The following is a 27,715-nucleotide window of genomic DNA, read 5'->3' as shown; positions in this document are numbered from 1 at the left end:
TTTCTCTCCTCTATTCGGCTAGGCACAAAGCTGAGTGTGAGGCAGTGCTTTTCCTGCTCTGAATGGTCTGAGAGTGAGAAATGTCATGTTAAACTGACCTCAGATCAGTGGAAACAGAGAAGTGCTCATGGCTGGTGCAGAGTTTAGTTGCTATGCAGCCATAGACCTCACCCCAAGAACTTTTGTTGCTCACTGGACAAATTATGCTTTGTGATCCATAATGGCAGACCATTCGAGGCAGTGAAGTGATCTGAGTAAAATTTCAAGGATCCCTATTTGGTCTGTAAAGAAAAAAAAATGTGTGTGTGTGTTTGTGAGAATGGGGGATGAAGGGGGTTGGCATAGAAAGTTGTGATTGTATAATTAATGTGTGCGTGCATGTGTGTCTGTGTGTATGGAAGTGAGCATGTATGGGTGAGAGTGTTTGTGTGTGAAAGACCACACCAGCTACATTGAACATTGGACAAAGTGATTGATGACAGAATCGTTGGGTCCACCAGTCTCCCATGCACAGATGCATTCTGTACTGGCAATCTAGACTATTAGAGTTCAGGAAGTGTCTCAACAATTAAACAGCCCCTGTATATTCACTTAAAACTGTCAAGAGGATGGAAAAGCGAAAAGGGAAAAATACATTCTGTTTTTTTTTCCATCAATTGGCTCACATCATGAACCATATCTGGAGATAGAGGTATTCGGGTTTAGACGCCTGATAAAATTTTCCATGACGGTAGATTAAAGGTTTCCACTCTGTATGTCCAAATGGTCGCTCTTGATACTCTAAAGTTTTTACAGTCACTACTATACAGTCTTTAAAATGTACTTTATATGAAGTAATACGTTTTTTATTGTATTTAATTATTGCAAAGTATTTTAATTACTATAAGCTCTGGTTTAATTAAACCTGAAGGAAAGAGAAAAGACCACTGTATATTTGAGAATGGGGTGGAGCTTCTGTCCTCACAGACTCCCATGGTGATTATGAACGAGAGTTTCTTCAAATGCTATGATATGTTTGTTTACAGGCTGACTACTCCTCTCCATCACACACGTGTCCTGATGTGTTTTCTTTTTTCATCATGTTCACATTGCATTGGTTTGTTTTATGGGCATATAAAACCCCCTTAATTTCCATTTTTTAACTCTTAGTCTTCACTCATTTTACGGAACATCCAAAGTTTACAGTTCACATAATTTGCTAAACAAATTCAGCTCCGTGAACAAGCAGCACAGTATGTTCTGCACATTATCATTTAAATAACAGTGAGTTCTCAGCATAGTTTTCTTGTTTCTGTCATTACATTATCAATATATTATAAAACAATAATTATTAATTTTACTCTTTATATTTGACTTCATCTTTATTTAATCTATCTAATTTATTTAATTAGAGGGATGAAATAATTTAATTTTGATACTATTTGTATATCAAAAGACTAATTAAAAAGATGTCATCAGGACATTAATTTTACAAAAGATCTCAACATGTATAAGCAGATCAGGCTGAAGAGAATAATTTGTTGTTCAGGTGTCATTGTACCCCCATAACAGTCAGTATCACCTTACACACACACACTCGCCACATCCACAGGATCTTCTGGGATTTCTTTTGTTTTCCACTCACTCAGAAAGAAAATGCATGATTGTATCAAATAAGGTCTGAGAAGTGAAGAGAGTTTGTTTAATGATGACTAATATTTCTTCTTCTTCAGTTTAAATTTTTATTTTTTTTAAATGAAGATGAACTTATGCTTCCTGCTCTAGATCACTTATGTTCAGTAAAGAGAATGAGAGGGGGAGAGATGGAGTGAGTCATTAAAAGGCCCACACAGAATATGAGTGCAAAGAAGGTTATTTTCACAGAATTTAAGTGTTCTTCATATTGTCTGCAAAAAAAAAAATTTCTTGGCTCTTTTAAAAAAAAAATTAATCTCTGTTTAATAAATTTCTTCATACTGAAATATTTTGTACAAATTTTCCTCACAAATAATGCAAAAGTTTCCATGTGGGCCTAGTCATTAAAATCAATGTCTGAGCAAAAATATGATGAATATACTCTACAAGTCAAAAGTTTTGATGATTTTGATACCCATTTATATCAAACCCATACAGAAACATTTAAAACATTTAAACCTTTATCACAAAGTTGTTTTCTTTAAGATCATGAAAAACAGAGTCAGACTGAAAGTCCATACCGTCATAGCACACTTCAACATAAATCCATGAACACACATGAGTACATACAGTATATTGAAGCAATGGAAAGGCATTCGAGATCACTTCTAACACCCATAAAACCATCAAATCCCCACAGAGTGGAGAGTGGGTGGGACTGCCAACTAAAGATCTAACACAATGTGTACCTGTACTGAAGTCATGCCACAGGATCTAACGCAAAAACTGTGTGAGTGAAAGCATGACTCTGGTTTTAGCAGCTGGTTGTGGTGGGAAGTGCTATGATTAAAGTAAAATATATATTTTTGTTTTATATTATTTGTATATTGTATGTAGTTAGGCTATTATTAATACTGAGAATAAACTGAATATTTGTACTTGCATTTGTAATATTGCAGGGTAATTTAAAATGTATTGTTTTTTTTGTTTTTTTTAGTTAGCCTTAATTTAAAAAGAAAATAAAAATGTTACATGTGAACTAACCATTTACACTGTCACGGACCCACATAAAGCCAGTCACACATTAACACTAATACAACTGGATATGATAACTGTGATATTGAGGTGCTGCAATGCCACAAAGGTGTCTAGCCCTGCGGTATATGCACATTGGGACGCAGGCTTGCTCTTTGTTCGCATGTGGTGCAGGTGAACACGTGCCAGCGCACAGCACAACCTGTTGATCTCTATGGAGGCAGGCAGCAAGGGTTTTGCGCATGCGTGAGCGCCTTGCGTCCTGCATCACCTCGCTATATGAGACCGGGCGCGGATACAGATGCAGTTTTCTTGAACAGCCGCGCAAATGAATGGAACTGAAACGAACCGGAGAAACTGCGCGAAAACGGAGCAACAGAAGATGTTAGACTCCGGAGGAAACAAAAGTGGATCTACGGACAGAGTGACTCTTAAAAAAGAAATTGGTCTCTTGAGCGCGTGCGCCATAATTATTGGTGAGATGTTTCCTTATATATAATATGCCAGCGCGTGCGCTCTAACCAGCTTCAACTTTCTCTCTGCATGTTCCTTTGTCTGTCATTTTATCACTCTCTGTTTCTCTTTCCGCTATACATCTTCAGCCCTCACTCTTTGATATTCCTTATCTTTAATGATATCAGTGCACATCCGCTATCAGTAATGCGCTTCGCTCTAAACGTTGAGTGCTCGTGGTGAAAATTAAAGTATTAAAAACTAGGTCTCAGTACTTATATCGTCACGCTGTACGGCTGTCTTACTTTGTTAGGACAACAGTCCAAACCTTGCTTGGTATCCGTAGAGAAGAGCGCCTCGTGCCATGCCGCTGCTTACAGTAGTCTCCATCAGACTCTGTTCATCAGAGCGCGGATTGCATCATTGAGGAGGAGAATCAGGCTGAAATGTAACTCCGCGCTTACGTGGCTACAGCCCACTACACTTGTCCTTCACGTGCCTTGAACAAACCCACCATATAAGACTCCGTTGCTATATACACTGCAGTGGAAAATATAAAATTAAAGTAGACTTTCGTGCAGACTAAGCAAAATCGTGCTGTTGCCTTCGGTCTCGTGTTATGGATGTCATCTATCTGTAGGATTACACACACTGCAAGATGTAAATGTTTACTGTAGTCAGTAAATCATGGTATAAGATTAAATGAGTTTTGACCGAAAAATATCCTACATCACAATTCAGATTCAGATTTTCTTATGTAATAACATCCTCAAAATTAAACACAAGCACAAAAACTTTAGGCATCATTTTATAATTAGTGTGCTAGGCACATCCATCCGATGAATAATCCTCAGTGTGTATGTATATTCACTGTATACAATACATTTTACAGTATTGTAATGCAAACTATTCATTTGAATGTGAGCTGATGATCTTCAACAAAACAGTGTGAGATATTTTGTTATTCAGATGATGTTCATCTAATGGAAGCTTTAAAAAGATTGACACTATGCCTTTGTATTTTTGTTAATTTAATTTGTAATGTGTCTCTCATAACAGTGATATTTGGCTGTTCTTCCTGAAGCCTTATATCAGCCCTATAGTATCAAGGAGATCACACTTTTTACTCCAGCGAATATTTTTTTGCCATATTTTTATTTGTTAAAAATCAGTTTCAATACAGGAACTTACTTTAAAGAATTAGCAACAAAAGCAGGGTTCCACCTTTATTGTCCAGGATAAAAGGTACAGTTCACACAAGGTTTTAATAGAGATATATAAACAAGATTAATCCCCGGTTTCACAGACAAGGTTTAAGACTATTCCCAGACTAAAGTGTAAGTCTGAGTTGTTTTAACTGAATGAAACTTGCACTGACTGATCTTAAAATATATCAGTGCCTTTTTTTGTCTATAGAGGCACACCAGTAATGTTTTTTCTAAGGCATGTAAATAAAAATTACTTAAATTTCCTAACAATGGCCTAATCCTGGTTTAGTCTAAACCTTGTCTGTGAAACAGGGCCTAAGGGATTAAGATATAATGTTAACTGTTTGATTATGGCCTTGACCTCACTGTAGTACGATCCGGTGAAAGTGATTCCTTTTTTGAGGTTGGTTTCCCTGTGGAACATCAACATACTGCAGGTGCAGCTGTTGATTTCAGTTATGTTTATGGTTTAGTGGCTTTACAGGTAGGACTGACACAGTTTTGTTCACAGCCCTTCACTACTTTAAATGTTTGACATTGATCTGACAAGGACCTTTAAGTATAGAGTATAGAATTGCAGATTCAGCTTGTGAAGGATTTTGAAGAGGCAAAATAACTGCTGAAATTTAACTGGTGACTTATTTACCTCCTGACCATGGGAAAGTTTCTCTGTGATAGAATGTCCTCCTGATATTACTCAAGGTCAATAACAAATTTTATCAGTCACTTAACACATTTCTTTGCCAGTGCAGTTTATTTTCTTCTTTAAGTAATGTGGACACAGTGAAACCTCATTTACCCTTAGCAATTCTGTAGAGTTAAAGCTTAATTAAACTAGTGGTTGACTAAAATTAGTTTGTCAATAGTCGTATCTAGAGAGCAGAGTAACAAATGGCCTGAAATCAGTTTTTTAAGATAATCTTTTTTTTTAAGATGACAAAAAATGATTTAATATCCAGGGGGTGTGTCCAAATTTTGGAACTGACACAAGGCAAGAGGTGGAAAGTAACTAATTACAAATACTTTAGTACATTTTTTTTACTTTCCTGAGTAAAATTGAATTGTACTTTTACTTTTACTTGAGTTGAATAAAAATAAAGTATTCAACTTCACTATTTTTATTTTTCACCAAAGTACAAAGTACAAAAAAGCTGGTATTTGACGAGCCCTTTTCAAATTACTGGGGTGGAGCCCTGAGCTTCAGGCAAAAACAGACCAGTCTGACTCGTATGGAAGGATAATTGGATCTATTTTCCAAAGGAATTGAAAATGTATTTTCAGATGTGAATGAACAAATAGTGACATAATCCAAACACAATTCTTGCATTACCATTTGCATTTTCACTCTCTAACCTGACAAAACACAAATGGAATCGCAATTCTTCTTGCAAAATGGAAATGGCATGAAAATGTTTAATGCTCCATAATGCTCACTTTGCCTCAGTTTGGGTAAAACTAGATAATGCAGTAACTTGAGTAGTTTTTCAGCTAACTACTTTTTTACTCTTACTTATTTTTCAGTACTTTTACTTGTACTCAAGTTAATTTTTTCCTTAAGTAGCAATATTTTAACTTAAGTACAATTATTTTGTATTCTTTCCACCACTACACAAGGCGGAGTTAATACTTCTGTTAATCAGCCAAGCGGACATAGTTTTGTTATGCTGTGAGTTGTATGACCAGTCAGAGTCAAGTGTGGTGTAGTGTGAACCCATGAACTTCATTCAGGAGCTTTGAGCTTTATTTGACTGAGTGTTTTTGAGATGCGCTGGGCTCTGTCTCGTCAACTTTATTGCCTTATCCTCTATGGAGTTCTGAGGCGCTGGAAGCAAACATTCACATCCACTCACAATACTACCAAATTCTATTTAATGTGAACACCCGCAGACAAAAGAGAGAACCCAAAAAGATTACATAATGCTTCTGCCCATAGCTGTGGCTGAGCCTCATATAATTGAAACTCTTTTGTTTAAGTTTCCTGAGGCATAATCATTCAGGCACTGCATATGCTCAGGGTGGTTTGACTAAGACGTATACGCAGTGATACAGAACATTTAACTTTTACTGGATACTGGACTTTCATCTTGGATTTCACAACTGATGTTGATTCTAACATTGTTGATCTTATTTTTCATGTCTGTTTGCCTGGAATGTGCAGCAGCGTTTTGACAGCTGCGAGAACAGATCTTTTAGAACACATTGTCTTGCACTGAAAAAAACTCATCAAGATTGCAGATTTTTAATAAATATTTTTTAAACAGATATTTCAAGTAAGAAACTGATATAAAAGCAAGAGATAGACTGCATAATTAAAATCTCACTTAAATATTCCCATGCACTTAATTGGCAATAAGATTTTTTATGTCTATTTATTTCTGATACAGAAAACCAATCATGTCTTGAGGTGAAGGGCTCGTAATTCAGTCCAGTAATGTAGTTTATTTTAGACTGAACAATATATGAAGACTAAACAACCCCTTGCTTATTCTTGTTTTGTTTTTTTTCAGGCAACATCATTGGCTCAGGGATCTTCATCTCTCCAAAGGGGGTTCTAGATCATGCAGGTAGTGTGGGGTTCTCACTCATCGTGTGGGTTCTAGGAGGAGGAATCTGTGCCTTGGGATCTCTTTGCTATGCCGAGTTGGGCGTCACCATCCCCAAATCAGGTGGAGACTACTCATACGTGACTGAGATCTTCGGGGGACTGGTGGGGTAGGTCTATTGTTGGCCTCCATAGTGTTACACTCAGCATTCATGTAGCTCAAACAGTACAGCATGGCACTAACAATGCAAAGGTCATTGGTTGGATTCCCAGGAAATGCATGAACAGATGCAATATTAATTTATTTTGATCAAAGTGTTTGCCAAATGCCTAAATGTCAATGTGGATGTATCAGTTTGTGTGAGAAACACATAGAAGAACTTCTCCTTGGGGAGATTCACATGTGTTTACTTGCTCGCTCAGATGCAACGCTAACTGTTTTGTATTGGTGATGATAAAGATGGCCATTTGTTTATGTTTCGCAGATTCTTGTTGCTGTGGAGTGCTGTGTTGATTATGTACCCAACAACTCTGGCTGTGATTGCGCTCACCTTCTCCAACTATGTGCTGCAGCCTGCCTTCCTTAACTGCCTGCCTCCATACATCGCCACCCGGCTCCTCTCAGCCACCTGTGTCTGTGAGTAAAGCACACACCATGAGTAATAATGCAGTTTTCTGCTTTTGCAGGTCAGCTCTGATTTGGTACTACCGTCATACGACCGCTTAATTAAAATTTTCTAGTTATAGCAAATCAGTTGATAGAAATGATGTACATACTAGGGATGCACCTTTATAAAAAATGTATCTGATAATTCAAATTTTGGCCAATAATTATTTTCATGGTTGATGAGCAAGAAATAGCAGATATGAAAATTCTGGACTAATAAATTAAATAAACCCATAAAAAATACAATTATTGGTTTTAAATGAAAAAATTATATTTGAAGATTTGCTGAAGATTACATGTAATCCATCCATCCATTTATTTTCCAAACTGCTTATCCTCTGTAGGGTTGTGGTGATTACCTGTAATAGTGTTATTAAAGTCAAGTCAAGTCAAGTTGAGCTTTATTGTCATTCTGCTACATGTGTGGACATATAGTGGAACGAAATGTCGTGTCTCGCAGGACCACGGTGCTACATAGTTAAACATAAGATAAACACACAACAATGCAAGTATAAGAAAAAACAAACTCTAAAAACAATAGAGCATCTGACACAAAAATAGACCATCTGACTATACATATACTATAAATACTATAACTACTATACCTAGTTGCCTAGACATACGCAAACTGAGACTGTACAAGAACTTTACATATATACTGTACATGAAATTGTGCAAAAAAAAAAAAAATTATATTTCGTACATTAAATTGTTGTGCAGATTAAAGAGAGATTTTGTGGGAAGCAGCGCATAGTGCTAAAAGATTTGTAGTGCAATGCTCAAGTAAACATTCTCTTATTGAGTCTTTGTAGCAGAGAGTGTTCATAGAAAGTGTCTAGTGTGAATGTAGTGGGATGAGTGCGTTACTACAGGTGGTTTGTATAGCCCACTCACCTGTTTGTAGCACACTCAGAATTGCACTTAGGAAAAGTTGTCAACTGTATTAATGAGTTGGGTGGGGGGTGGGGGTCAGAGGGGGACAGGGAGATAGGAGTTAAGAGCTCTCACAGCCTGGGGAAAAAAGCTGTTGAGCAATCTGACAGAGCGAGCTTTGATACTCCGGTACCTTCTACCTGATGGTAGGAGCTGGAAGAGGTTGTGGGAGGGGTGGGTGGGGTCTTTCACGATGCTGAAGGCCAGTGATGCAGGTGGTCAGCACACTCTCAATGGTGCCCCTGTAGAAAGTGGTGAGGATGGGTGGCGGGAGACTTGCCCTTTTCAGCCGGCGGAGAAAGTGGAGGCGCTGTTGTCCCTTCTTGTTGAGTGACGTGACGTTGGTGGTCCAGGTGAGATCCTCTGAGATGTGCACCCCCAGGAATTTAGTGCTGCCGACTCTCTCCACAGTTGAGCCATCGATGGTCAGTGGGGGGTGGTCAACAGAGTTTCTCCTGAAGTCCATCACAACCTCTTTTGTCTTACTCACATTGAGGGACAGGTTGTTAGCACCACACCATTTCGCCAGCTGTGCCACTTCCTCTCTGTAGAGCATTTCATCGTTGTTGCTGATGAGGCCTACCACAGTTGTGTCATCAGCAAACTCGATGATGCGGTTGGAGCTGGACTTGGCAGTGCAGTCGTGAGTCAGCAGCGTGAAGAGCAGCAAGCTGAGCACACAGCCTTGTGCTCAGTGTGGTAGTGCTGGAGGAGTTGCGGCCGACACGGACTGACTGAGGTCTTGCAGTTAAAAAGTCCAGGATCCAATTACAGAGGGAGGTGTTAAGGCCCAGCAAGTTTAGTTTGTGGATGAGCTGTTGTGGGATTATAGTGTTGAATGCTGAGCTGAAGTCGATGAACGGCATTCTTACAAAAGAGTCTTTCTGTTCCAGGTGAGTAAGAGCTAGGTGGAGAGTGGTGGATATTGCATCGTCCGTGGAACGGTTTGGACGGTATGCAAACTGGAATGGGTCCAGTGTGTTTTGGAGACTGGACTTGATGTGATGCATGACTAACCTCTCAAAGCACTTCATCATGATTGGGGTCAGTGCTATGGGACGATAGTCATTCAGACAGGACATGGGTGACTTCTTTGGTATTGGAATTATGGAGGTGGATTTGAGACACGTGGGGACGACTGCCTGGCTCAGCGAGGTATTGAAGATGTCTGTTAGGACATCTGTCAGCTGTGCAGCACAGTCTCTCAGTACATGTCCAGGTATGTTGTCAGGGCCCGCAGCCTTTCGTGGGTTAATCCGGGACAGGGTCTTCCTTACATCGGCTGGAGAGAGACAGAGTACCTGGTCGTTTGGAGATGTGAGTAGTTTCTGTGCAGGTGTGTCGTTCTGTATTTCAAATCGTGAGTAGAAGTGGTTGAGTGCATCTGGTAAGGATGTGTCATCGTCACTGGCCTGTGGTGGGGGCTTGTAGTCAGTGATGGTCTGAATGGCTTGCGACCGAGTGTCTTTACTGTCTATGAAGTTGCATTGATTTTTTTAGCATATTGTTGTTTTGCCTTCTTGATGCCATGAGACAGATTGGCTCTTGCTGTTTTGAGGGCTGCTTTGTCTCCTGATCTGAATGCTTCATCTCTGGTCTTTAGCAGCCCATGAACCTCTGCTGTCATCCATGGCTTCAGGTTAGCACGTGTATTAATGGTCTTGGTGACTGTCACATCATCTATGCACTTTTTGATGTAAGCAGTCAAAGTTTCAGTGTACTTGTTGTAGGTGGCTGCCTCTTTAAACATGTTCCAGTCTGTGTCCTGGAAGCAGTCCTGCAGTGCTGAGGTGGTATTGTCTGGCCATACTGTGATCTGCTTTTGAACCGGTTTGGCAAGTTTGAGAAGTGAAACTAATATGTTGGTATTAGCATAACAGAGATGTGGTCAGAGTACCCGAGGTGGGGGGCGGGGTTCAGCTTTGTATGTGTTTTTCTCTGTTTTTCTTTGTTTGTGTTGTTTCCCCTTGTTGCAAAGTTCACATGTTGGTAGAACTTTGGTAAAACTGTCTTTAGGTTTGCATGGTTGAAGTCACCGGCTATGATGAAAAAGCCGTCAGGGTTATTTGTTTGTTGTTCGCTAATGGCGCTATACAGTTCACGAAGCACGTCCTTAGCGTTTGCACACGGGGGAATGTAAACCACGACAATAACAATGGCCGTGAACTCCTGCGGCAGGTAGAATGGTCGAGGTAGCGATGAACAGTGTTTTGATAATACCGCAGCATTGTTACACCAGTCTTTACACACAAGCCACCTCCGCGGGTCTTACCAGATAGTGATGAATCTCTATCTGCTCGGAAGCTGGTTAGCCCGTGCTGCTGAATGGCAGAGTTGTCGGGATGTTGTCGTTTAGCCATATTTCAGTGAAAACAAACACACAACAATCCCTTGCCTCATGCTGTGTAGACCGACTGAGTTGAATTAGGTCCAGTTTGTTTTCCAGAGAGCGAACGTCTGAGAGCATGAGTGTTGGAAGAGACGGTCTTGTGGGGTTAGCTCTTAGCCTAGCTCGTATACCTCCGCGCTTACCGCGCTTCTGTCCTCTCTCACACCGCTTGCGACGCTGCCTTGTGCGGGTAGCGTCAGTAGGCGAGGCCACGGTCTCGAGCTCCGGCTTCAGCAGTAAACAAAGTCCTCGTAGCTTCTCAGTAGCCGCCGGCGAGAGTTGGTGTTTGTATGCGTTGCCGATATCCAAAAGACTTTAGCGATCATAAATGAGTTTTGGAGTGATTTCCTTATGAATTAGCGGTAAACTGACACTATTTGGAGATGAACAGGCGACATTAAAAGACATAAAAGCACCGTCTTTGGAACCTGGAGTAGCCGCTGCGTCTGACCACGCCGTCATCTTGGATCAAAATTGTTAGTGTTTTTAAAGATAATCTTTAAAGGCAGGGTAAGCGATTTCGGGAAGCCAGTGTTGATATTTGAAATCACCAAAACAAACACACCCCTACCCCAAAAGTGTATCGCCCCTATTTTGACAGATCCGCCCCACATATACGTAGCCTACGCAACCCAGGCAACGATTAGTTCTGTGAAACATAAGCCACTTTTCCACTGAAATTACCTGGAACAATATATCCCAGGAACTTTTTTCCCCCCAGACCTGTTGCTGTCTGCGTTTCCATCGTGGTCTAAACTACTGAGAAGATTAGGCAAATAGTCTGGTGACTTAACGTTAGGTCTGCACGCGTTTCTCAATACCAAGTACGCAAATTTCTGCCTTGCATCTTTGGTAGTTCGGACTTAACGAGTTAGACTCTGGAGTGTGAACTCCCGCGGATGGAACGACACAAGTCCGGTAATTCTGCAAAGAGCAGCATACTTGATAACGTCAGTCAGCTCGCCTTGGCTGCTGCAATCTTCCTCACTGTATTTACAGACAAAATATATTAAACACCACAGCCTCATTTCGTTTTCATTTAAACATATTAACAGCCGCAGAAATGTAGTTCAGGGGACATACATACATTACAATGAAACAAAATATTATATCAAACATTGCCGGTTTTATTTTCATTTTAACATATTAATAGAACAACAGAATAAAGACCAAAGATCACCTGTTAGATTTACCCAAAACAAATTATATCTTATGTTCAACCACTACAGAGACATCAGAGCCAGCAGCAAATGTCAGAAGGACTAGCCGAGGTTATGCTCCTCTCTTCGGGATACATAAGCAATGAGCGCCCGGTGATCGCATGGAGCTCACGTCTCCGAAATCGGCGAAGCACATTTTCAAATAGGCGCTGTCTTTATAAATAAACCGCAGATTTGAGTTTTAAACAACTACACTCTCGCCTGATATACACTCGTCCAGTGTAGGCAGGCTTTAGCTGTTGCAGCGCGTTTTAAAACGTTTTTGAAAAATCGCTTACCCTGCCTTTAATGAGTATTTGATGACAGCAAAGGTAATCTAAATGTAAAAATAGAGCATTAACAATTATATATCCAATATCCATCAATGCTGTTAAATTAAAAAACCTTTAATATGGTGTCAACATACTGTATAGTTCACCCCTAGTGCATTTAGAATTGAATTCAATTGATGAGTCTACTTTGTCCTTCATTCTGTCTTTCTCTCTTTCTCAATCTCTACCTTGTGTGTATATAGACCACTTCAATCTTGATCCTAGAATTTAACACTGGTAGGCACGTGGCAGGATATTTTTGGAGCTGGTGGAGATAAACCAGTCAAATGTATGTCAAGGCGTGTGTGAATGTGTGTTTGTTTCAGTAGAGCCCCGTGACTAACCCTGTTTTTTGTTGTTGTTTTTTTTCAGTTAACTCTTGTCTAATTGACAGGTTTTATTTTTAATCATACCTTTTTGCTTAATATACTTTATGATTATATTATTATATATGATTGTAAAATAGAAGGAAAGAAAGATAGAAAAAAGAAAAAGAAAGAAATACAACAGCTTGTCACTGGGACAGTACCCTTAAAAGCACATCTTTGTACCTTATTTACCCCAAAAAGTTTCATAGTTGTACATATTGGTACTCTAAGGTACTAATGTGCACCTTTTTGAGTATAAGTTACAAAGATGTCCTTATATTACTATTGTTTACATATTTCAGATTGTATTTTGTGTGTGTTGTATGTAGAGTACATGGCACACAGTAATGGCTGAACTGAGCCATCCATCCCTATTTTTGGCAGCAGACTCCAGAAGCTCTCCTGAAGAACAGCCAACAAAAGCTTTGAGTCAAACATACTCCAAAGAGCACAGTGACGATTGCCGGTGGCTCTATTTAAGGAACACACCTCATGTATGTGCCCTATCAAAGGATGCTAGACCTGCATCCCAAATCACTGCACTCTCTTCCAATTAGCCAGATATTCGGGGAGCGCATTTGTTTGAGTCTGGATAGCTGGGTGAGGTTGGTATCGATGTCATGGTATTAGGGCACCTGATCCTCAGGCTGTGTGGCGTCAGACTCCCTAATGGTGCCAGGCTTTGAGCTGGCGGAACATGTAGGCGTCTCCTCAGTATTGTGTATTGTTTGGGGACATTGTGGTTGCCCTAGTTACCCCAGTGCTCTTTGATGGACAAGAGCATAAAGGCGGGACTTTGTGAATGCCGCTAAAATACCGTTGAACCTGACAAATGAGGAGCGAATTATGATCTTTTGATAAGCCGCTTGGAGTGTGTGTCATGCTTAGGAAGGGCACAGTTCTAACACGCACCCTCCCACTGTCTGCCATTAACCTTTAGACCAAGTAAATACCCTGAAATAAGATGAGACATTCAAAGACCTCAGGAAATCACCTAAGGTCTTCACACACTTAGCACCGATTTTTCACATACGGTTTCCACAAAAATGCCCCTTGCATTGTAAAATAATAGCTCCCTTTCTGTTCATAGTTTGAATGTGAATTGAAGTGGGCATGCCCACAGGAAATTTGTTTTGTAAAATGACATGCGATTTACTGGATTACAACTCAATCAAAAATGCAGCCGTAACACAAAATTTGTAACTACACAAAATTAACTACTTTAATTTTTTAATAATAAATTCTAAAATAAATATTGACAGCAATATGAATTGGTGGGCAATTAAGTGTTCTTTCACCATTCTCTAAAAAATGAAAGAAATTTGATTAAATCTTCTGTATATCAAATGCAATGGCAAATACAACAATTGATTATTGAAATTCAGGAACATGCTTAGTAAATACACAACCCTAGTTTGTACAGGTTTTTTCTAGCTGTCTGTGTTGATGCAGCTGTGGATATTTTTAATGGTAAACTGATGCATTTGGAAACCTTTGCATGAACCCCTAGTTATGTGCGAGTGAGTGGTCTTAGTTGCACTGTGTGAGAATTTGTCTATATTGCACCATGTGTTATATTTGCCCTCCCCTTCTGAATGTTCTGAATGAATGTCACAAGCTCTCAAGATTCAAGATTCAAGATTTTTATTCGTCACATACACAATTATACAGAGTATAACCAGCAGTGAAATGTAAGTCAGGTCTTGTTGACTTAAATAGTAATATAAGAGGAATGTGCAAAAGAATGTGCAAAAAAGTTGTACAGGGTATTTAAATAGCAGCAATATGAGGTAGAGAAAATTATGAATAGCTTATTGATATAGTGATATTTACAATTACATGGAGTCAAGTGATGTTATGACAGAGTTAGAGTTTAGGAGCCTGATGGCCTGGGGGAAGAAGCTCCTCCTAAGTCTCTCAGTCTTTGCCATCAGGCTACGGAAGCGCTTACCAGATGGAAGCAAAGTGAATAGATGGTTACCAGGGTGATTTGAGTCCTTGATGATTTTAACAGCTCTACTTTTGCAGCGTTTGAGGTAGATGTCCTGCATAGAGGGGAGAGCAGACCCTGAGATGTGCTCAGCTAAGCGCACAACTCTCTGTAGTGCTTTGCAGTCCTGATTGGAGCTGTTTCCATACCACACTGAGATGCACTGAGTCAATACACTTTCTATGGTCCCTAAATAGGAAGTTTTCAGGACTGCTTGTGAGACCCTGAATTTCCTCAGCTGTCGCAGGGGGTACAGTCTTACAGAGAAACAGTTGTCCTGGCACCATGATGTGAGTCTCTCTACCTCATCCAAGTATGCAGTCTCATCATTGTTGGAGATGAGGCCCAGAACCACAGTATCATCAGCGAATTTGATAATAGATGTGGAGCTGTGAGAGGACACGCAGTCCTTAATGACAGTTAGTTTACTGTTCTAATGCTTTGTACCTTTTTATTGGTTTATGAGTGTGTGGAAAGCTTCTCCTGTAAAGGCCACACACTCCAGAGATTGAAAGACCTGTTCATGTGACTCAATTCTTGTTGCTCATGTCTGCAATATTATTTCAAAAACATTCATAAATACATAAATCCTGCCAAAGACGTAAAAGGACAATACAAATCAAAAAACCATCAAAAAGATTAAATAAAACAATGTTTTTTCAAGCATTTTTAAGAAATTCCCACATATGCTGGTCACTTCATTTTTTCTTTTTTTAAATGAATGTCTTTTTTAATAAAACTTTAAAAAGCCTGCCATTTTCAATACTGAGTAAACATGAAAAACACTTATTTCAGGCTTTGGGCACAGAGAGTTGTAGTGTTTGCACATATTTGTGTATTTAGTGCATCTTTTGTTGGCTTTATCGGTCAATTAGCTGCAGAGGGATGCCCCTCTCGGGGGTTTGAAGTGAGTGGTTGTATTTTGCAGATTTAAAGGCTGTTAGCACTTCATTAGAATTCTCCTCTCATTAGCTTTGTGTTCAATTAACTTCATTTGGCCACCCTTAGTCACTTCTGCACTGTGATACAAAACAAGAAGGAGCTGGAGTCAGATCCGTTAAAGCCAAACAAGAGGAAACAAAACTCATGGCAAACACTGTAGTGCTCTGAAACCTATCATATAAAATGGATAACACCTGTCTCCGCATATTTTGTAGTAATGTATGTTATTATTAATTATGTGCATTATGGTAAAGGGTCATAGTTTAAAACAACATGAGAACAATATTATTGGGTGAACTATCTCTTATACAAGTTGCTACACTATATTGCCAAAAGTATTGGGTCAGCCCCTTCTAATGAAAATGTTTGACTACCTTAGTAATTTCTATGAGTGTAAATCTTAATGTTGAAGCATATAATGATATTCTAGGGAATTGTGTGCTTCTAATTTTATAGCAACAGTTTGGACAGGACCCTTTTCGGTTCTAAAATGTCAGTGCCTCTGTGTATAAGACACGGTTCAAAAAGACATGATTGATTCAGTCAGTGTGGAAGAGCTTGACTGGTCTGCAGAAAACTCATCACCAAAGACTGAATTTTAAAAAGATTCACTGAATGCTGTCTGGGCATGAAGGTTGACAGGTGGTGTGTGTTGAGCTCAGGATCACATGAGCTGATGAAGTTGTGCAGGTTAGCTGTTAGTTTGCAGGCCGTGAGCCTCTCTTGTCGACTTCCTACTCTCGCCAAAAATTCAGCTGGCGTCTGGGCTGTTTTGTTGTGGGGCATCGGAAGCTGTTTGTCTAGGGGGGTCTGACAGATGCCCTGCATGTGTTTGCATGTGTGGGTGGGTAATTCCGGCCATTGATGGATGAGTGGGGGTAACCCGTCTCCCCTTTGCCCAGTGTCTCCCTCAGCATGCCTGGGTATACTGTGCCATCAAGCCCTGGAGACGGACCTCTGTGTACCGGATCTACACCGGAGCTGTTACACAATGCGGCTCAACACAGAAGCCCCTAACCTCAAACACAGATGTACAGACAAGCAATGGCCTCTAACGCCTGTACTTCCGTCCGTGAATGTATAGTGTAGTTTTACTTTTTTAATCTGTCAGCTTTAGTCTGCTTTGTATTGATGCCCCTTGATAAGGTACTCTTTTTTTTGTTTCCCAATTGTAATGCGTAAAGATATCAAATAAATCTGTAAGGTAACTGTATCAATCCGAAGCCCTTCATTGTTCACAACAATATTTGAATACCTGACACTTCTAGTTTGTGTAAATTACATTTCAGGATTCCTAAAGTTTTAAAAGCTGTATGTTTTTCAAGGCTCTGATTTTTTTTAACCAATGAATTTGCATTATTTTTCAAGTCATTAGTGATTTACAAATCTTACCTTATTAAATATTTTAGAGCTTGACAAGCATAACCATAAACGTCTTTCCACATTCAACTGCTTTTATTTAGTGCAAATTTCTTAACATGTGAAAAAAATTGTATTAACATTTCAACAACTGAGTTCATAAACTGAATTAAAGTCTTGCAGGCATTTGATAAACAGAAATGGATTAACGAGTAAAGGTTGACATCAGAATTGATAGTGAGTATCTGGTGTGGCCACTAGCTGCATTAACAGTGCATCTTATCATCATGGACTTCACCAGATTTGTCAGTTCTTGATGTGAGATGTTACATGCTCTTCCAACAATGCATTTGCAAGTTCGCGAACAGGGACACATGGATACACATGGTTTTCCACTGCAAGGACGATTAGCTGATCTTCCTGTCTGCCTGTAGCATTGTCTTATGCATCGTACATTACAGACATTGCAGTTTATTGCTCTGGCTACATCTGGAGTCCTCATGCCTCCCTGCAGCAGGTCTATGGCATGTTCACACAGGCGATCAGGAAGATCTTTCTTCTGGTGTTTTTCAGACTCAGTAGTTATGGTCTTTTATGTCCTAAGTGAATATAACTGTGACCTTCATTGCCTATCGTCTGTAAACTATAAGTGTCTTTAGGAATGTTTCAAAGGTGCGTGTGCAATAATTGTTTATGGTTCATTGAACTACCATGAAAAGGGACGTTTGTTTATTTCTGAGTTTATATTTATTATAAAAATTGCCTACAGGATTTTAAGATTTTTGTAAGTTGATTTTTTTTTCAGGTCTAGAAATCACACTATAAGATATTCCAAGACAAAAATAAAGTTGCTGAGAAGTTGAATTAAAATAATATTTTTAGTTGTTTTAGCTGATTTTAATGTGTACTTTTTCTTATTTTCAATTATTAAATTATCTTGAGGTTCCCTTGGAAGTGTGCTGAGTGGGCCCTGGCCGTTAGTCGAGAACCGTTTAGCGTTTAGCATGGGTTAGCCATTTAGCGTTTAGTGTGGGTTAGCGTTTTGCCTGCAGCAGTAAAATAAGTTGCATGTGATCTTTATTTCCCCTCTTCAAACTAATGAAAATGGACCATGTGACCAGTTAGTGCTGCTGTGCCAACAAAATCACACTGCTTCCATTGCTGTGTCACAACCTGATTTGTCCCCATGACACTTAAGAGTTTATTTTTGTTTTTTGGTGAAAAAGCTCTTTGTTAAAACATCTGAACATTTTTTAAACTGCGAGTCTGGAATATGTGAATGAATAACTGTGTGTTCACTGTGTGTTTACAGTGTTCCTGACTTGGGTGAACTGCTCCAGTGTGCGCTGGGCGACACGGATCCAAGATATTTTCACTGTGGGGAAACTGCTGGCCCTTGTCCTCATCATTGTAGTGGGAATGATCCAGATTGGCAAAGGTGTGTCAAGTACACTTAACACTTACGTTCTTGCCAGCCATTGTTTTAAATGAAACATGCAACTTTATCTGAAAAAAATGGTTTGTGCTGTCTAACATTAAAATCGATGCAGTATGTAAGTATCAAAGCATCTTAAATTATATAAATGTGCAGTGACATTACTTATTAAAATTAAGGCTATCACAATTCTATACTGTATTGATTTTTCCCTTCACTTTCAATTGATTGGCCAAACTGTAGCACAGATAAGCAATATAACGCGTTTCCTGAACAAATGAACAGATGCATTCAGTCCAAAATACGATGGAAAAAAACTTTATATATTCCAGATTAAATTGATAAGTATTCACCTTAAATGGCACAGAGCACTGATATAATACAGTAAACAAACAAATAATAGGCTATTTAAAAAAAAAAAAAGAAATCCATCTAAACCCATTGCTTCTAAAGCTTAAACCCTCTTGGAATATGCTAACATCTCATGAATAATAAAAATTCTGTCATTATTCACTCACCCTGATGTTGTTTATTCTTCTGCAGGTTTTGGGGAAAACCATTCCTTTAACTCCAATTTTTTTCAATAGTGACATCTAGTGGTAGATCTTGTATTATGCGTTATTATGCAAGGGTGCATTGCCCAAAAGCAAGCTAACTGTGGTCGTTAATTCCATTGAACTCTATTGGTGAGGATAGAACTTGTGACCATAGTTGCTTTCAGGGAAATGCACTCCTGATACTTACTTGATCAAAGTGATTTACAGTGAAGCATCCTGCGGTTAAGTGCTTTGCTCAAGGGCACAACTTTTAAAATCTAATCTGGTTTTAAAAAACTTGCCGATATCAGACATCATACACCTGCCGACTTTGGAAATGGCTGCAGATTAAGGTGACCAGACGTGCACAGGATTTCTAAATTGCTTAAAATAACCAGGTGTTGGTTGTTTGCACTGTGCCGATTTATCGTTGTATGACATCAAAGTAATGCAAGAGTGATTCGAAGACATAAGGAGCCGTCTGGTCTGCTCTCTAGCTCTAGTAAACACCTGGTTATTTTAGGAAACTTAGAAATCCTGTGCTGAACGTGTCCCCAGAAAGTGGCACATCTGGACACCTTACTACAGAGAAAAACTGGACACCATGCACTACTAGGCTTGCTGTGATAGACGGTCAACACCGTCACTTGCCCACCACGACACCATCCCTCACCGTCATTTAGATTTTTTTAATAGTAATAAAAATCATTTAGTTCAGTTAGAGAACAGACATTAAAATTAGCGCATCACAGATCAGATTTACCTATTCTGGAATTTGTTATTTTATATTAGGCATATAGCATGGTGTAGTTTTATTTGTTTTGCTATTAAAAGTTATATGTTCTGCGTTGTATTTAGTTGTTTTTTGATTTGAATAAGCAATTGATGCTGAATTGCCGCTAATTTAAAAGTGAAAGTAAAATGCACACGGAGCTTACAAGCTATTTAAAACCGAAGGAAAGAGGGAAAACGACCCCCCCCCCCACCACCACGGTGATACCGGTATTACCGGTGTTGTCACACGCCGATTAACCGGTGAGAACATTTCCTCACCGTCACAACCCTATGCACTACATAACTACAACCCAAATTCCGGAAATGTTATGACGTTTTTTAAATTTGAATAAAATGAAAACTAAAAGACTTTCAAATCACGAGCCAATATTTTATTCACAATATAACATAGATAACATAACAAATGTTTAAACAGAGAAATTTTACACTTATCCACTAAATTAGCTCATTTAAAATTTGATGTCTGCTACAGATCTCAAAAAAGTTGGCACGGGGGCAACAAAGGGGTGAAAAAGCAAGAAATTTTGAAAAGATTCAGCTGGGAGAACATCTAGCAACTAAGTTAATTGATATCAGGTCTGTAACATAAAAGGGATGTCTTAGAGAGGCAGAGTCTCTCAAAAGTAAAGATAGGCTGAGGCTCTCCAATCTGTGAAAGAGTGTGTAAAAAGATTGTGGAATACTTTAAAAACAACATTCCTCAACGTCAAATTGCAAAGGCTCATCATCACAGTGCATAACATCATCAAAAGTTTCAGAGAAACTGGAGAAATCTCTGTGCGTAAAGGACCAGGCCGAAGACCTTTGTTGGATGCCCGTGGTCTTCGGGCCGTCAGATGACACTGCATCACTCATAGGCATGATTCTGTCATTGACATTACTAAATGGGCCCAGGAATACTTCTAGAAACCACTGTCGGTAAACAATCCGCCGTGCCATCTGCAGATGCCAACTAAAGCTCTATCATCCAAAAAGTAAGCCATATGTGAACATGGTCCAGAAGCGCTGTCGTGTCCTGTGGGCCAAGGCTCATTTAAAATGGACTGTTTCAAAGTGGAAAAGTGTTCTATGGTCAGACGAGTCCAAATTTGACATTCTTGTTGGAAATCACAGACACCGTGTCCTCCAGGGTAAAGAGGAGGGAGACCTTCCAGCGTGTTATCAGCGTTCAGTTCAAAAGCCAGCATCTCTGATGGTATGGGGGTGCATAAGTACATATGGTATGGACAGCTTGCATGTTTTGGAAGGCACTATGAATGCTGAAAGGTATATAAAGGTTTTAGAGCAACATATGCTCCCCTCCAGATGATGTGTATTTCAGCAGGACAATGCAAAACCACATACTGCATCTATTGCAATAGCATGGCTTCATAGTAGAAGAGTCCGGGTGCTGAATTGGCCTGCCTGCAGTCCAGATCTTTCACTTATAGAGAACATTTGTTGCATCATTAAACAAAAAAAAGTTAAAGACGACCACAAACTCTTCAGCAGCTAGAAACCGATATCAGGCAAGAATGGGACCAAATTCCAACATCAGAACTCCAGAAACTCATAACCTCGATGCCCAGACGTCTTCAAACTGTTTGAAAAGAAGAGGAGAAGCTACACCATGGTAAACATGCCCCCGTCCAAACTATTTTGAGACCGGTAGCAGGCATCAAATTTGAAATGAGCTCATTTTGTGCATAAAATTGTAAATAATTCTCAGTTTAAACATTTGTTGTGTTATCTATGTTCTATTGTGAATAAAATATTGTCTCATGTGATTTTAGTCTTTTAGTTTTAATTTTATTCAAATGTAAAAAACGTTCTAACATTTCCGGAATTCGGGTTGCACCAGACTTTCAAGTCATTCCAAACACAACAAAAGTTGTGTATTGCATTCCAGCCTTTAGAAAACTCACTATTAAAACCTTTATTTTGCATTCTAATAGGTTCAAACTTAGTCAATGCAATGAACTCTAGTTAATTGAATCAGAAAATGATAGCTTATTAAGATGACTCCTATACTTTAGGCAGTTCACAACAAACTAAGCTAAGACCGTAGCAAAATGGCAATTTTCGCCTCAATTTGCAGAATAGTTTTAACAATGTGATCTTTGTGTGACTTGTAACACAACTGTGTGCTGTTACAATAAAGCAGTGGTGCTTAGTCATGCTTTGTTGTGCACTGTTCTGAGTCTAGAGTTGCAGGTAATGGCTATGACCCAATTATGGGAAGACTTTATTTTTTTTTGGCGAGCTTGTCTGGAGACATTCACTAAACTGACAAGAGAAGGAATTGAATAAACGAGAGAGCTAAGCAGTACAGTTTCACACTTGAGTGACAGGAGAGAGAAAGGCTTTTTGGAGGCTTTGACTATCTAGTGGAATAATGAAATCAAATTGATGACACTTGAGTGTCAATATGAACAGATTATTTCCAAGAGCATCTGAAATATACAGCATTCAATTACAACCCTGAGGTCATAAGCATATTTTCTGTATTTTCTCTCTAGGACACTATGATGCATTGGAGCCCCAGACAGCGTTTGAGTTCATAAAGGATCCGTCGGTGGGGCAGATTGCTCTGGCCTTCCTGCAGGCCTCATTTGCCTACAGTGGATGGAACTTCCTGAATTACGTCACTGAAGAGGTGGTTGAGCCTCGCAAGTAAGTCTTTTACAGTCTATATCACAATCATGGCCGGCCCATCTAACAGGCAATAGAGGCAGATGCCTGGGGCCCCAACATGCCTAGGGGGCCTGGTGAGGAGATGTACGTGTTTTAGTATGGTTACTACAGAGTAAATAATCTTTGTTCTCCGTTAACAAAGTGCAGTCGAACAACGGCCGCACAGCATAGTGCACAAACGGGAACACATGCATGGGCCATGTTTAACACAAACCACAGTGACCGTAAGCCTAAATAAGCCTATGTAAAAGAAGCTTTCAATCCCCAAATCGCAAATAACTGACAAATACCTTCAATCACCAAGTGACAATAAATACAGCAACTGTAAAAGCAGCCACTAGTGAAACAAAAAAGTATTGTAATCTGCATAATACATTCATGTCGCGTAGCTTCAAGTACCGTATTGTTCACAGATTCCAAACCATCCTCAAAAGTTCTCAAGTTGTCAGAAATGCACAAAATAGGTCACAGAAAGGATTACTTGGCTATTTGAGATGCTTTCTGTGTTTCAAGCACGGTTGGATGGCAGAAACAGCGCTTCTGTTGCCAAACACTAGCCATGTTTTCTCAAGAATAATCTGGGCAATGAATTAAAAGACAGTCAACAAAAATGTAAATGTAATGAAAATATAAAAAAATTAAAATTTTAAATATGAAAAATAATAATAAAATGTAATGTAAAAATGATACTGTTACATATCAAACATGTTGGTACTCTCAAGGCACCTTCTCTTGAACTAAAAGTATGCATTATGAAGTGAAGTGACATTCAGCCAAGTATGGTAACCCATACTCGGAATTCGTGCTCTGCATTTAACCCATCCAACGTGCACACACACAGCAGTGAACACACACACACCGTGAACATACACCCGGAGCAGTGGGCAGCCATTTTATGCTGCAGCGCCCGGGGAGCAGTTGGGGGTTCGGTGCCTTGCTCAAGGGCACCTCAGTCGTGGTATTGAGGGTGGAGAGAGCGCTGGACATTCACTCCCCCCACCTACAATTCCTGCTGGCCCGAGACTCGAACCCGCAACCTTTTGGTTACAAGGCCGACTCTAACCATTAGGCCATGACTTTCCCATATAGTATGCACATAACAAATGCTACTTGAAATACAATACCTTAGGTAACTCTTTCAGCATATATTTTATGGTGTGGTTTCTGTTCTAGGAACCTTCCACGTGCAATCTACATCTCCATCCCCCTGGTGACGCTCGTCTATACTCTCACCAACATTGCGTACTTCTCCGCCATGTCTCCTCAAGAGTTGCTGGAGTCAAACGCTGTCGCTGTGGTGAGTTCTCTGACCTCTTCTGGCATATTCTGCTAAAACAACGTACCATCTATTAGGTGCTTTGTTAAATTTGTGTTGCAGACATTTGGAGAGAAGCTGCTGGGAGTGTTCTCCTGGGTGATGCCCATCTCTGTAGCTCTTTCCACCTTTGGGGGGATCAATGGATACTTGTTTACATCTTCTAGGTACAGAAATATTTGAGCATAAACTGGCATAATACAGCAACCCTTAAAACTTTAAACTAAAACTGGCTTCATTGTCCATCCTCCACAGGTTGTGTTTCTCAGGTGCCAGAGAGGGTCACCTGCCCTACCTGCTGGCTATGATTCACCTTAAGAACTGCACACCAATCCCTGCCCTACTCATTTGTGTGAGAGAGAAAGAGCTTTTCGCACACAAAGCTCATGCAACACAACACTGCTTTCAGTCTGAAAGATTTGGTTGATCCGATTCAGGTCTAAACGGGTCCAGAATGTTTTGTGTACAGATCACACAAACCACATTTAGGGGTAATAGAAATCTCATGTGGTTGTACTGAATTTGTTGTATAAACACTAGCTAATCTGTCCTGTTGTGTTCTGGACAACAGTAAAGGACCGCCTACTCACCTGTCAATCAACCACAGTAGTAAAACAGGGTTTAAACATTGCTGGTTATGTGCCCCTTTTACAAGAAAATAACTGTCCAGTTGAAACATTTGGGAAAAGCCCGTTTATACTTAACAGATTTGCTTGACATCAACATTCAACGACTCGGATCAAGCGCATTTGAAAGTTTAGTTAATATAGCATATAGATTAAAATATGTCCCAAAACATCTTGTTTCCATCGTTGTTTTTTCACAATGGTGGAAATACATCTTATTGGATAACGTCCGCTTAAATTGAGAACATAGACAATTTTTGCACATTTTACGATTTTATGCGCATATTGACATTTCCATTCCTTGCTATTTCCAGTTTTTTAAGCAATATCTTAAAATTTGCATAAAAATACCTGGATGGGTTGAAAATGTTGTCAGAATTACAGAAGAAATACCAGAGAAAGTATATCTCTGGCCAATATGGCCCTTCGAATATTGTGTTGGACAGTGAGGGCCTTTGAGTCAAAAAGACTGAGAACTGCAGCATACAATATGTCCATAGTGTCCTCTTGTTCTCCATAGTGCACGGCGACCATAGTGATTCTGTGCATTGGGGACACGCATAACCTCATAAACTATGTGTCATTTATAAACTACCTCTCATATGGAGTCACTATAGCTGGGCTGCTGTACTACAGATGGAAGAAACCCAAACTGGTCCGACCCATCAAGGTACTTCAATCGCCACCTACAGACCTCATCAGGAAGAGTGATGTAGATTGGTTGGTCAGTGTTTAGGTGGTATTCACCTCCCTCTTCTTCTCTAACTTCGCGCAGGTAAACTTGTTGGTCCCTTGCAGCTATCTAGTGTTCTGGGCAGTGTTACTGGGCTTCAGTCTGTACTCGGAGCCAGTGGTGTGTGGCATGGGCCTGGTGATCATGCTCACTGGAGTCCCCATCTACTTCATTGGAGTGCAGTGGAAGAACAAACCACGCTGTGTTTCCAGTGCAGTGGGTGAGTAAGACCAGCCAAAACTGCTTTGCATTGTTTTGTTAGCACTCTGCAATGAAAACCCATCTGACATCTGTAAATTTACATGTTTTTTAGAGAGAGTCACCTATCTGGGGCAGAAGTTGTGTTATGTGGTGTTCCCTCAGGATGATCCTTCTGAAATACAGCCTCTTACAGAGAAATCAGAGCTGTGAGTGGCAGAGGACTCCTCGCACTCCTTTTTGGAATAGCAAAGACCTGTTTTCCATCCGTTTTTGAGTGTTTTCCTTGTCTGATGCTGTGCGTGAGGAGATGCTCCCCAGAAACTCCTCTGAGACTCAGCCATCACAGCAGAAGAAACAGAAGTTTTATGTTTTCTCGCTCAGACGTCACATTTCTTAGTTGTAACTGTTCTTCCCTCACATACATTTGTTCGGACATCACCTTGTTATTGAACGCACCCTCCTCCTGTCCTGTAGGAGATGAATTCCCTTGACCTCTTCATGTTTTCTCTGGGAGTTGTTCAATTTTTGAGAACTGTTGGTGTATTCTCATGTGCCTTACAGGATCTCGCTCTGTTTTTTATGTTTTTATCTTTACTTTAAGTAGACTTTTTAATAGTAACCCCCCTGTAAGTGAGCAGAAGGGGACTTGTTGAAGCCTGTTTGCCTCTTAACCCAGTCTGAAATCTAAACTCCCATTTGTGAGTCTGAACTTTTTCACCTTGAAGATTAGGCCTTGTCCTCTCGTCCCTCCTAATAATTACTGACTCCCTCAAGCAAAAAAGTAGGAACGTCTAGCTGTGCTCAAAATGTCTATGCAAGAATAGTCTAGGCACTTTAATTTACTTTACAAATTTTTAGCTCATATTGCACAATAAACTTATTGCCTTGCTTCCTGAATAAGCAACAATCTCCTGCCACTGTTTAACAGAGGCTCTGCCCCAGCACTTATTAGCACTGCCAATCTCTTAACCTTATGCTAATGATAGGAACCATGGGATGTTCCAAGTTCATTCTTCTCGGATAACGTTATTTACATAAAAGGTGCTTTACATTTTAAAAAAAAATCCTCTTAGCCAGACACTTTCAACTGTTGTCCAAAAAGGAGATGAATGCCTTTAGATAACCAAGGCATTTGTCTATTTTGACTGGGATGCATTTATTCTGGGCACTTACCATGGACATTCCACTGAACTATGCAACAGCTATAATATCCATTTATTCGTTTTAAACTGACCACCAAAACCCCAAAGTCCTTCAAACAGATTTTGAGTTTGGATCTGAAGTTGTGATTAGCGATTTTGCACTTGAACGTCACTTGAGCGCCCTCTTCTGGTTATATCTTTCTTGACCCCCATTCACAACCATTAAGAACACCCCAGTGCTCTTCTCTTTCCATGGGTCCAGCTCAGTGTCAGTGATGTCCGTCAGACTAGCAGTGTTCATGCTCACATGGCTCACGGCACGTTGAAATTCACAGCACAGGGGAATCTTAATGTAAATATTGCTTAAAGTTTCAAATATATCAAGGATTCATTGTGAGATCGCATTCCTGTTAGGCGTTTGTATTAATTATACATATGTTTCATATTGTATGCACTACAGATATGTATGCCGATATAATTGTGTTTTGTAAAAAAAAAAAAAAAACTTAAAAGGTGTTTATCAATAACAATATTAGCACATTAAATTTAATTCTGGAAAAGGTTGCAAATAATTGTATTACTATGTGTGTGTTTGAGTAAAGACATGAGGCTACATTTGTCGGTCACATATATCATTGAGTCTGCCTCATTTCAGAAAAGTAGCCATTATATTGCAAGAAAGAAATTATGAAATGAGATATCCCCTGACAGAAATTACCATTGGAGAAGAAACATACTAAATACACTAACTCTAGAATCATATCTGTTTAGTAACTAGGATCTTCATACTTTTAACAGGACGTTTCTGTTATACGGCCCCTGGTCTATATGCAAAGGGGGTAATTGCATACATTGGGGAAGATTAGGTTTATGAATGACTACACTTTATCCCGATAACAATAAGTTAGTCTGAATATCTAATGAAGAAATGTGGATTTAATGAAAGGTAAACAGTTTTTTCATCCTTCCAGCAAATGAAATACATCAAAACCTTTTCAAACGTAGCAACCTTGACCATTACCAACCACACACCACCAGATTGGAGGAGGAAAAAAAATCTAATTTACAAAATATATTCAAGGCAACCATAGATTGCAATGAAAATTAAAAAGAGGAAAAAAGTCAGTCTAGGACAGTGGTTCTCAATCAGGGGGCCTCAGTAAACTTCAAAGAGGGGCACGGGATGACTTACCATTATTTAAATTAAATATATGAATGTAACGCAATT

The 27,715-nt window shown here is 39.6% G+C and overlaps 1 protein-coding gene across 1 annotated transcript; it reads left to right on the top strand.

The window, feature by feature from the left end:
- Nucleotides 1-2,887: 2,887 nt before the first annotated feature.
- On the top strand, nucleotides 2,888-27,715 carry LOC306882348 (asc-type amino acid transporter 1-like). The gene is made up of 11 exons (XM_079436901.1): nucleotides 2,888-3,125; nucleotides 6,818-7,022; nucleotides 7,338-7,489; nucleotides 18,344-18,469; nucleotides 22,296-22,449; nucleotides 23,644-23,767; nucleotides 23,849-23,952; nucleotides 24,041-24,137; nucleotides 24,932-25,081; nucleotides 25,187-25,364; nucleotides 25,458-27,715. Exons 1-11 carry the CDS (start codon nucleotides 2,978-2,980, stop codon nucleotides 25,553-25,555), a joined length of 1,536 nt encoding a protein of 511 aa, XP_079293027.1. The 5' UTR covers nucleotides 2,888-2,977; the 3' UTR covers nucleotides 25,556-27,715.

Source organism: Barbus barbus, assembly GCF_936440315.1.
Source record: "Barbus barbus genome assembly, chromosome: 2".
NCBI classification, from domain to species: Eukaryota; Metazoa; Chordata; class Actinopteri; order Cypriniformes; family Cyprinidae; genus Barbus; species Barbus barbus.
This window is presented reverse-complemented; position numbering and strand designations above follow the sequence as displayed.

What these genes read in the sequence shown, in the direction of transcription:
- LOC306882348 (XM_079436901.1), top strand. Translation starts at nt 2,978, where the DNA reads ATGAATGGAACTGAAACGAACCGGAGAAACTGCGCGAAAACGGAGCAA. An exon ending in CGCGTGCGCCATAATTATTG is followed by an intron (nt 3,126 to 6,817) that starts GTGAGATGTTTC and finishes GTTTTTTTTCAG; the next exon opens with GCAACATCATTGGCTCAGGG. An exon ending in AATGATCCAGATTGGCAAAG is followed by an intron (nt 18,470 to 22,295) that starts GTGTGTCAAGTA and finishes TTTTCTCTCTAG; the next exon opens with GACACTATGATGCATTGGAG.